Raw genomic sequence first — 10,781 nt, 5'->3', positions numbered from 1 at the left:
GGAGCTCTCCTATCTCTTGATTAGAATTCTTGAATTTTATTCCTCCTTTTTGAGCCCAAATTGGTATTGTCATCAATCACCAAAAAGGAGGAGATTGAAAGTGCATCTAGGCCCCTAAATGATTTTGGTGATTTTTGACAATCACAATTTGGGGACATGATGTTTTCAATAAAGTGTGTGCAGGAATAAAATGAGAAAATCAAGAAGAAAATGAAAAGAAGGTCCCCAATTTCAAAATATGTATGGTGGATTCATCGGAGATTTAATTTTAATTTTCGATTTGAATTTGAGTATAGGATTCACCGTACTATCAAGGGGGACGCATTCGAATAAGTTTCAGGTTGTTAAAATGCTTCACTGAGATGCAATTCTTGAGAGAAAATCACTCACAAAACAATCCCAGCACATTTCTTCTGCACTATGTCGGATGATCCGGCCTTGGGCCGGATGATCCGGACAAACAGTGCTGGGCAGCTCTGCGTAAGTCCAGATGATCCGGCCTTGTACCGGATGATCCGGACCTGGTGACTTGTGAGCGTCCAGAAGAAGGCCAGGCCGGATGATCCGGTCCTACACCGGATGATCCGGACCTGGGAAATTTAGTGTGTGTTTAGCCTATACTGTCATCACCCCCGGATGATCCGAGGTTACCCCGGATGATCCGGGCTCCACCAGAAAACACACAAAGGTCACTTCCGGGGGTGGGAGTATATATACCCCATCACCCCCCTTCATTTACTGCTCTCTCTCTCTCTCTCCCCCCGACCAACCACGCCTCCAAAACTTTAATCCCTTCACTTCTCTCCATCCTAGAGCTTGATTCTTGCAAGGAAACACCTAGGGATTGAGAGGAAGTGAGATTTGAGGTGTGATTTGAGAGTACACCGTGAGCTAGCACTTGTTCATGTCAAGAAGCATTTGAAGCAACCTTGATTCATCGATTCACGTTTGTTACTCTTGGAGCTTTGTTCCTAGACGGTTAGAGGTGCCGGTGAGCTCCCTTTCCTTTGTGGTTGAGCCTCCGGAAGTTTGTATTACCCGTCCTTTGTGGACATTTGCTAGTGAGAACCTCAATCCTCCTAAGTGGTTGATTGAGTGAGGGAAGGGGTTAAAGGGCAACCCTGCTCTTTGTGAGCACCTCAACGGAGACGTAGCTCCTTTGTGGAGTGAACTTCGGGATAAATCTTGTGTCTCTTTTATTTATTATTGTATTTTTTGTTCTTGAGCTATTCTTCACTTGATCTACTTATTAGTTGCTTTCCTCGTGTGCTAATCTATTTCACAGGCTTAGTTACGTTATTTGTCAACTTTGTATTCAAAGGGAATCGTCAAAAACTAAGTAAATTTCAAATCTCCTGCAAGATTCTTTCCCCCTGCCGGATCATCCGGGCCTGACAAGGACTGGATCATCTGACCCTAGGCCGGATCATCCGAGCCTGACATTTTTCTGCCAAGTTTTTCAGGAAATTTTTAAACAGGCCTATTCAACCCCCCCTCTAGGCCTAGTGTCGATCCTTTCAAACTCGCCTCTGGAAGTGGACACTATTTCAAGGTCTTGAAAAGGTTATTTGCGGTCCTATCATTTGGTCGTGCAAATGCATCTTCAGTAGTCGCAGGCTGAAAAGCTACCGCAACAACTTCAACTCCAACTCCTGTTTGTAGAGCGGGTCATATTTTTTGCCGCCCCATGAAAAAGGGTGAGTCTAAAGACCATTTTTGTGTAGTAGTGTTAGATTGGAATTTAGCTTCTCACAGGTGGAGTGACCAGCTTATTAGACGTAGGTTAGAGGTAGACCTGACGATAGATCGTAATAAACAAAGCTTAAGAAGAGAACTTTCATGTTGAAAAGAAGGCTACGACCACCGATGGGAATTGAACTCTACTCCTCTTGCAGCTATTACGCCGGAGCCAGTTGGACCGCATGCTGAAGCACAATGGCAGGTTGATTGCGTACATGCATGCCTACTAAGATTGACCAGCTTGCTAGCGCACGACGCTTCTATGTGCGCCAATTTTTATAAGACGGACTGCAGAGACACACACGGCCCACACAGCAATATGTTGTGTGTAGAGTACACACTACTGGAATCCGGCTCAAAGGCTCAAAAGCATATGGTAAATCCTTTGTCGTGGGCAACACATGGCAAAAGGCTCACGCCATACGCCGGTCGGCAAAAATGATTTTGCCGTGGGCCTTTTTTCGGGCACACGGCAAAACTTTTGTCATGTGCTAAACAGACACTGCCATGTGCTAAACAGATGGCAAATATTTTTGGAAAACATAAAAAAAATCCATCGCCGCCACATCCGCTGGCACTGAAACGAACCGAGTTCCCGAAAGGAGAATCTAACTCCCTGTATCTTTGTGATAGTCTCTAGATCAGTAGCTATCACATACAGAACTCATTTCAATTATATATGGCAAAATAGCCACATTGATCCTTCAACTTTGCTCCAAGGGTCAACTTGGTCCCTCAACTTTCAAAAAGACCAATTTGGTCCCTCAACTTTTGTTTTTAGGCCAAACTTGTCCCTATATTGATGTGATGGTCCATAATACCATGAGATAGATGCAAAAAGTCAGTTTTACACTTAGCTCCTTCTCATACTCAATTTCCATTATTGTATAGTTGTAATTAATCAATAATAGGTCCCAATAGATCTATTATTCTGTCGGCTGATTTGATGTCTCTCGTATTTGTTGAAATGCCCTTCGTATTTAATTTATTCTAGATCACATGAGAATATCATGCACATGTTTGATTAACTTGTTGCACCACTCCTAAACATGCAAATTGTGAAGAAGAGGAAATAGCCAAGTGTAATGATGACTTTTTAGCCTTAGTCTCATGGTATTATGGAGCATTAAATTAGTATAGGGACAAATTTGACCTAAAAACAAAAATTGAGGGACCAAATTGGTCTTTTTGAAAGTTGAGGGACCAAATTGACCCTTGGAGCAAAGTTGAAGGACCAAAGTGCCTATTTTGCCATTATATATCATAGTCATACTTCTCGACAAAATCGTTACAAGGAATTATTTATTACATAATCCAAAGGATAGATATGGGATTCCAGATACAAGCCCCTTGGGCTAAAGGAAAACAGACACAAAGCGGAAAGCGATAACTAAACTTCTGGGCCATCCTTCACGAACACTTCTCCACCACAGGCAAGACTTTGAGCATAGCATGAACCGTTCTTAGTTTCCTTCATCGTCATCGGGCTTCATCTCCGAGTTGGATCCTGCATCTACCAAGCTATCCCTAAGGATGGGATATGTTCATATCACCATCTGTATGCAGCTTTAAGTGGATGCAACACGGTACAAAGAATAGTAGCCATGGATAAGGCTGGGGTTTTCATATGCGCAAACAGCAACATGAATATATCATCTGAACCTCCAGACTCGGGCCATTCCGGCACCCTGGACTCCCGATCACACCCTCAGACTGAGCATACCCCACCAAGGCGGTGTGAGAACTCCCACCCCTCGCACCTCAACTGCTATCAAAGCATGCAGATGGACTAGAGGGAGGTAGAAATCAAGTAGAACTACTCTATTTAGTAAAGTCGGATCAAGATTGTACATGACCGAGTACGCGGTTTATACGTATAGTTTTCACCTGCAGGGGTTGTACACCTGAACCCACTCGCCCCAAGCGACCCGATTGACTCCGAGGAACCGGTCTACTGTCACAAAACTAACGGCTACGACCACCATCCTGCTTTCCTGGGTTTGGGTGCGTCCCCCTGCAAGAGGTTGCCCTAGGACAGTGAAGCCTCTCCCTATTGTATTGGGGCTCGTGAGGACCAGTACCCCTTCATGCCAATACTGGATCTCCCCCTGCACTGATCTCTATCCTCCTACAGGTTTGGTGTCGCACGTAGCTAGCTCAGATTGGATCATCCCTCATAAAGGATAAGTGGTGTGCATGTCTATCATAGTTCCGTCACCAGGTCCAGCTAACTCGATCCTTTCTTGCCGAAACGAGCATCTTCATCACATGTGTGTCTCCGCCACAGCGGTCTGCGATTGGCACCCATTACATGTATCTCCCATCCAACACCTCCTCAAAACTAACATGGAGGCCGAGGATCGGTTCCCCTCTGGGAACACAGGTACCCGCCATAGGTACTCGCAAGGCGTGCCCAACACAAGCTCCTAGTCCTCGATCAAACGATCGAGTTAATTCGCTCCCTCCCGCTGGATAATCTGCACCACCAACTCCTCATATGTGGATCTCCACTCACACCAAGACTACCATCACAGTATCCCGCAAATACACATACACAGCAAGACAAGATCTCTCGACCATTCATAAATGGTAGAGTAGGTGATCAAGGGATAGGCAATCAAGTAGGCTATGCAGGTTCAATCCAATATAATGGTAAGTAAAGCGGTAGCGTAACTAGCATGCGATGCCTAATAGGTTCCAAAATCAGAGATGGGCGTGAACCTTGCAACACGTAGTCTTCTTGGGTCTTCAGAGCTTTTGGTCGTCCAGGACATCCTCCTGGATCTTCTGGGCGTCGGGGTAGTCCTCCTGGGCCTTCTGGTCATTTGGGACATCGGTCAACTCCTTCTCGTAGAGATCTATTCGTAAATACGTATAAACACAAGGGGCAAAGTGCGAGAATGCACAACTCTACTCAAATAAGATTCAAATCACCATAAAACCTACTTTAATGGGTGGATCATGATTTTAGTAGAATTATTAAAATGGTTTCATACTTTTCAAAGGTCCGATCAAATTATTGTAACTTTTCTAGGGTTAAATCATTTCCTGATGTTGATAAATGATTATCAAAAAAAGAAAATCACAGTCGGTGCTCGCTGCCGGCCTTAGAAGGGGGATTGGCGGCGGCAGGCCGGCCCGACGGTGGTGGTGGGCATGGGGGTGGCAAGGTCGAAGGCGGTGGCGCCGCTGGCCCGGGCGGTGGAGGAAGGCGGTCGGCTGGTGCCGGGGTAGGGGCGATGGCTGTAGGATGGGCTGGTGCGGGCGAGCTAGGGCTACACCGAAGGGGTAGCGGCGTGGCAGGGCGGCGGGTGGTGGGCCAGCATAGGGAAGAAGATGGTGGGGAGGTGAGGAGGAAGAAGGTGGAAGAGATAAGGTGTCTGGAGGTAGAAGATGAAGCAGAATCATTGAATTTTGATCCTGCGGTCCAAAAAATCGATTGAGGAGAGTTAGGATTTCACTCGATTGACAGATAGACACTCCCTAAATAAAGGTATTGCACAACGTAGATAGGAGTTGATGCAGAGCATATACATGCAGAGCATATACATTTCGCTAATACTATGGTCTGTTTAGATGGGCTAAAATTGAATAATAAACATTTGCACCTATTAGCATATATATTTTTGCTAAACTTTTTGAGCCTTGGCTAAAGTCTAATCCACCCCATTAGTACTCTTGTACGTTTGAATAGGATAGTGCTAACATTTAGCACGTTGAGGCATTAGCACATGGATCTAAACACCAACTAAAAGAAACCATATATCTTTATTTGTCCTTTTTTTCTCAAGGTTGATACCCCTTTTCTTCTTCTATTCACGGTCTCTAAAGCTAGTAAAATGTAGAGGACAATTGACTCTGGAGTCTTAAAAAGAAGCTCAACAACTAGTACGAAATTAAAAGAAAACCAGCAAAGTGGTAGCTAACAATATTCCTTATCCAAACAGGGCCCTAATAGTCCAAGATATACAACCAGACTGATTATATATTTCCCATAATACACCGGAAAATGGTTGAACGGCAACATTTGCATTTGGAAGCCGGCTCCGACGGACTGATCCCACCTGTCATCGAGATGGTGTCCCGTTCCCGCGGTCCCCAACCCCGATGGGGTGGGTTGTCGCCGATCGCCACCGGCCCACCGACAGAGACTGGATCCGCTCACCGCGCCCAATAAAGAGAATCTTTCACAAGGTCTTACCGGGCCCGCATCTCAGTTGCAGGTGCTGGGTCGCGGCAGTGGTTCGCGCCGGCCGGCTTACGGTCCGGTCGTGCCCGTACGTGCACCCCCACCACCGCAACAACGCGCGCGCACCAAACTCACCTTTTCTTTCCGTGGCGCGCACCTAACGCACCCGCTGACGCGCGGGCCCGTCTTGACCCTTCCGGAGGCTAGTTTGGGCCCCACCTCCCGAATCGTTTGGCACGAACGCAAGCAAAGCTCTCGTGTTGTCATCACGTAGGTGAGACGTTCCCGGCCCTCTCTTTCTCTCGCCGCTGGTGGCTACTACCAACCCGTGGCCAGGCGCAAGCCGCAAGCGTGGTTACTGAGCGGTGGGACCGACATGCTACCTGACATTCTAGCCCTCGTGTCAGCGAAGTCTCTACTCCAAGATCGGTGGGCGCCGAATCTCGTGCTTCTCGCTGACAGATGGGACCACCCAAAGGCCAAAGCGCACCTGGCGGTAAAGCCGTGATCCCGAGTTTATCCGATTACCGCAGCGTAGATACACCGGACAAGCCGCTGTACTGTGGGGTCACAAGGCGGAACTAATGTAACGGGCCCACGTGTCGGTGATGCATCAGGTGAGGCAGGCCGCGCGCCTCCGGGCCCGCGTGGGGTGGCACCGCGCCCACCTCCATTAAACCACCACCACCACCCCCGCACCTCGTCGCGCGCCGCAGCGGAAAAGCGCCATCTCGTCCTTGGTCGCCGCCCCCGCCCCCGCCCCCGCCGCCCCCGCCCGCCCCCGCCGCCTTCCTGTTGCTCCCTTCCTCTCTCCGCCCACCGCGCCGGGGGGAAGCCGCGAGCGCCGCACCACTCCGCCCACCCGCCATGGCGCCGCCGGCGTGGGCCGTCGCCATCGCCGCACTCTGCCTCGCCGCGCTCGCGCCGCCCGCCACGGGCTTCTACCTCCCCGGCGTCGCGCCCAACGACTTCGAGAAGGTGCGGCTCGCTCCCCCCCCCCACCCCCACCCACATCTGGCAAGCGTGGTTGCTGTGCGGTGCTGCTCGGACCTCGGAGATCGGTGGCAAAGGAAAAGGACAGGACCTAATTCTGAAGGCTTGCCTGATTCTCTGGTGCTTGTCGTGAGGAAAGAAAGTTGTGGTTGCTAGACTCGTCGGATCGAATACCTGGTCGCTGTCGGCATCATGCGTGAGTCTGCTCGCGTCTGGGTCCCGAGCATACGGCGGAGGGGCTGATCCAGGCGCGCGATGAGTCGCGACTCGCCTCCGGTGGCCCTCGGGGCAGAGCTGCAAAATTTTACATTCGCGATTGCCCAGTGCTGGGGGCTGACAACATCACCAAAGGAGCGTATTGGGTTTTTACATGTTTATTAAGTGTTGGTCGTTGTCGGTGACGATTTGTTTTTGTTATGACTGTTCTGGAATTTAGTTTCCATTAATTTTTTTCTAGCATTTAACCACTGTAGCTGTGGAGATCTTAGTTTTTCACCCCCTGGGATCGTGACAGTAGTAGCACTTCTTTTTTTCCCGTTAATCTGTAAGATTTTTTATACATGGTTTATGTTTTGGTATATGTTTTATTTTTTTTATTTTTCATTATCTGACCTGGTGTGCTCCTACATTCCTACTTGTTATTAGTATAGGGGATAGGTGATATATTCATGTGGAGTGCCGTTTGAATTATTTAAATGGTATAGTTGGCAGCATTTTGCATTGTATTATGACGTCTTATTCCTTGAAAGGGCTGGAGACATGTGCCATACTTACTGAAAAATATTCTTGCAGTTTTGTTATTTGTGACTGCTAGCTTAATACTACTAGTTTCTAAGAATTATTTCTTCTGATCCATCTTACAGAAAGATCGTCTCCTCGTGAAAGTCAACAAGCTGACTTCAATCAAGACCCAACTGCCCTACTCCTACTATTCTCTCCCGTTCTGCAAGCCCGATACAATAGTTGACAGTGCTGAAAACCTTGGTGAAGTTCTTCGCGGTGACCGCATTGAGAACTCTCCATATACGGTTTGTTCTATCACTGTACATTGGTTTCATGGATCACTGTTTAACATATTAGGATTACTGCTAACTTTTTCTCATGTATGCTTTCCAGTTTGAAATGAGGGAGCCTCAGATGTGTCAAATCGTTTGCAAGATTTCTGTCAGGGAGAAAGAGGAAAAGCTTCTCAAGGAAAAGATTGAAGATGAGTACCGCGTCAACATGTACGTCAATAATTTAGCTTCTTCATTCTTGACCAATTATTCTTATCCTTTAGTTGTTGTAAACATGAATTTCTCTAAATCAACAGGATTCTTGACAACCTACCTCTAGTTGTTCCTATTCAAAGAATGGATCGAGAAGATGCTTATTTCTATCAACATGGATTCCATGTTGGAGCTAAAGGAAAATACTTGGGGGTAAGTAGCTATACCATATTGATAAAATGTCATATCAATGTGAAGTTTACAACATGAACTTGAGCATTTTATTTATTTGGCAGAGCAAGGATGAAAAGTACTTCATCCACAACCATTTGTCCTTTACAGTGAAATGTCACAGGGATCAGCAAAGGGATGTTTCCAGGATTGTGGCCTTTGAAGTGAAACCATACAGGTATATTTCAGTTGTTGATGTTTTAAACAATTATATTCTGAAGTATTTGAATGTTCACATCCTCCCAGTTACATTTAATCACAAAAATGACGTGATCTGCAGTGTTAAGCATGAATATGAAGGGAAGTGGAATGATAAGAAGACCCGCCTGACAACATGTGATCCTCATGCTCAACGTGTTATTACATCATCCGAATCTCCTCAGGAGGTTGAAGTTGGCAAGGACATAATATTTACTTATGATGTGGATTTCAAGGTCAGCATGCAATATACACAAGATTTTTCTTGTACTTGGAACAAGTGGTCATAGTACCTGTTGTACTTCCTAGTAAACAATAAGTGAAACATGAAAACCGTGTGTTTCTTCATTTCTGAACTACTCTGTCAATTTTCAGGAGAGTGATATCAAGTGGGCATCTCGGTGGGACAGCTATTTGCTAATGACAGATGATCAGATCCACTGGTTCTCCATTGTGAATTCTCTCATGATCGTTCTCTTTCTTTCTGGAATGGTTGCAATGATCATGCTCCGTACCCTTTACCGGGATATTTCCAAATATAACCAGCTTGAGACTCAGGAAGAGGCCCAAGAAGAGACTGGATGGAAGCTAGTACATGGTGATGCTTTCAGGCCTCCATCAAACTCTGACTTGCTCTGTGTCTATGTTGGCACCGGTGTCCAGTTCTTTGGCATGCTGCTTGTCACCATGGTATTTGCGGTTCTTGGCTTCCTTTCTCCATCAAATAGGGGTGGACTAATGACAGCTATGCTCCTGCTGTGGGTATTCATGGGCCTGCTTGCTGGCTACTCTTCTTCACGTCTCTACAAGTTGTTCAAGGGCTCAGAATGGAAGAACATTGCCTTGAGGACAGCCTTCACTTTCCCTGGCAGCGTGTTTGCTATTTTCTTCTTCTTGAATGCTCTTATCTGGGGGCAGAAGTCCTCAGGTGCTGTACCATTCACTACCATGTTTGCTCTTGTCCTCCTTTGGTTCGGTATCTCAGTGCCATTGGTTTTTGTTGGAAGCTTCCTTGGCTTCAAGAAACCTACCATTGAAGATCCTGTGAAGACAAACAAGATACCGAGACAGATCCCTGAGCAGGCCTGGTACATGAACCCGATATTTTCAATTTTGATCGGAGGGATCCTTCCCTTTGGAGCTGTGTTCATTGAGCTCTTCTTCATTCTTACGTCCATCTGGCTGCAACAGTTCTACTACATCTTTGGGTTTCTCTTCCTCGTCTTCCTGATCCTTATTGTCACATGTGCTGAGATCTCAATTGTGCTCTGCTACTTCCAGCTCTGCAGTGAGGATTACTTGTGGTGGTGGAGGTCATACTTGACATCAGGTTCCTCTGCTCTTTACCTGTTCTTGTATGCAACCTTCTATTTCTTCACAAAGCTAGAGATCACCAAGTTTGTCTCTGCCGTTCTGTACTTTGGCTACATGCTCATTGCCTCCTATGCCTTCTTTGCCTTGACTGGCACAATCGGGTTCTATGCTTGCTTCCTGTTCACAAGGCTGATTTACTCTTCTGTCAAGATTGAATAAGGTGAAGTGATCTCTTGCCTACTTTTTTGCCATGAAGGAAGACAGATTCTGTGGATAAAAAATTCTACAGAACCCCTGAAATTAGCTGAGCAGCCTTTTGTTTTCAGTTCTCAAAGCTGATAGTTATCATGAAGTGGCAATTCGTTATTATCATGTAATTCAGCTATTATAGCTAGCATAGTGATTTTTCTGCTTCTCTATTTTGTCTTCTATTTTGGGTTGTGCCTTTGGACTACCAGGATGTATGCTTATTAAGCGCTCCTTGCAGAGCAACCTGTATACGAATGCTGAGTAATCTATTTCTTGTTCATGTCAGAATCTATGTACTTGTTGACTTCCAAAAGATACATCACAGATAAAATGTTTGAATAGCTAGTGGTATTTTTTTTCGGAGATTACAGTTTTTTATATTAGCTGTACATCATAATTCCTATGTTCTCATTTGTTCAAACGGATGGTTGTACATCAGAACTCATTATATTCCTAACAGTTTGACTAAAGAGTAGCGGGATTCCAAACGAACACTCAAAATGTGGGGACGGTTATGCATCGCAGAATGTGATAATTTTTTTCCTATTGCCTGAAGCTGATCCAAACCTCCACCAACTTACTACGGCCCAATTGAATTTTGGTCCATACAAAAATCAATACGTGGGTAGTCTGCAAATGCAACATGCAAAAGTGTCAAA

General features: G+C 46.1%; 1 protein-coding gene across 1 annotated transcript; it reads left to right on the top strand.

Moving 5' to 3' along the window:
* The first annotated feature begins 6,639 nt into the window (after positions 1 to 6,639).
* LOC120678578 (transmembrane 9 superfamily member 9-like) lies at positions 6,640 to 10,463 on the top strand. Its single transcript, XM_039959830.1, has 7 exons — positions 6,640 to 6,907; positions 7,786 to 7,950; positions 8,039 to 8,148; positions 8,235 to 8,343; positions 8,427 to 8,539; positions 8,642 to 8,795; positions 8,935 to 10,463. Exons 1-7 carry the CDS (start codon positions 6,797 to 6,799, stop codon positions 10,090 to 10,092), a joined length of 1,920 nt encoding a protein of 639 aa, XP_039815764.1. The 5' UTR covers positions 6,640 to 6,796; the 3' UTR covers positions 10,093 to 10,463.
* The last annotated feature ends 318 nt before the right edge of the window (positions 10,464 to 10,781 follow it).

Source organism: Panicum virgatum, chromosome 6N, assembly GCF_016808335.1.
Source record: "Panicum virgatum strain AP13 chromosome 6N, P.virgatum_v5, whole genome shotgun sequence".
NCBI lineage: Eukaryota > Viridiplantae > Streptophyta > Magnoliopsida > Poales > Poaceae > Panicum > Panicum virgatum.
This window is presented reverse-complemented; position numbering and strand designations above follow the sequence as displayed.

What these genes read in the sequence shown, in the direction of transcription:
- LOC120678578 (XM_039959830.1), top strand. Translation starts at nt 6,797, where the DNA reads ATGGCGCCGCCGGCGTGGGCCGTCGCCATCGCCGCACTCTGCCTCGCC. An exon ending in CGCCCAACGACTTCGAGAAG is followed by an intron (nt 6,908 to 7,785) that starts GTGCGGCTCGCT and finishes TCCATCTTACAG; the next exon opens with AAAGATCGTCTCCTCGTGAA. An exon ending in CTAAAGGAAAATACTTGGGG is followed by an intron (nt 8,344 to 8,426) that starts GTAAGTAGCTAT and finishes TTTATTTGGCAG; the next exon opens with AGCAAGGATGAAAAGTACTT.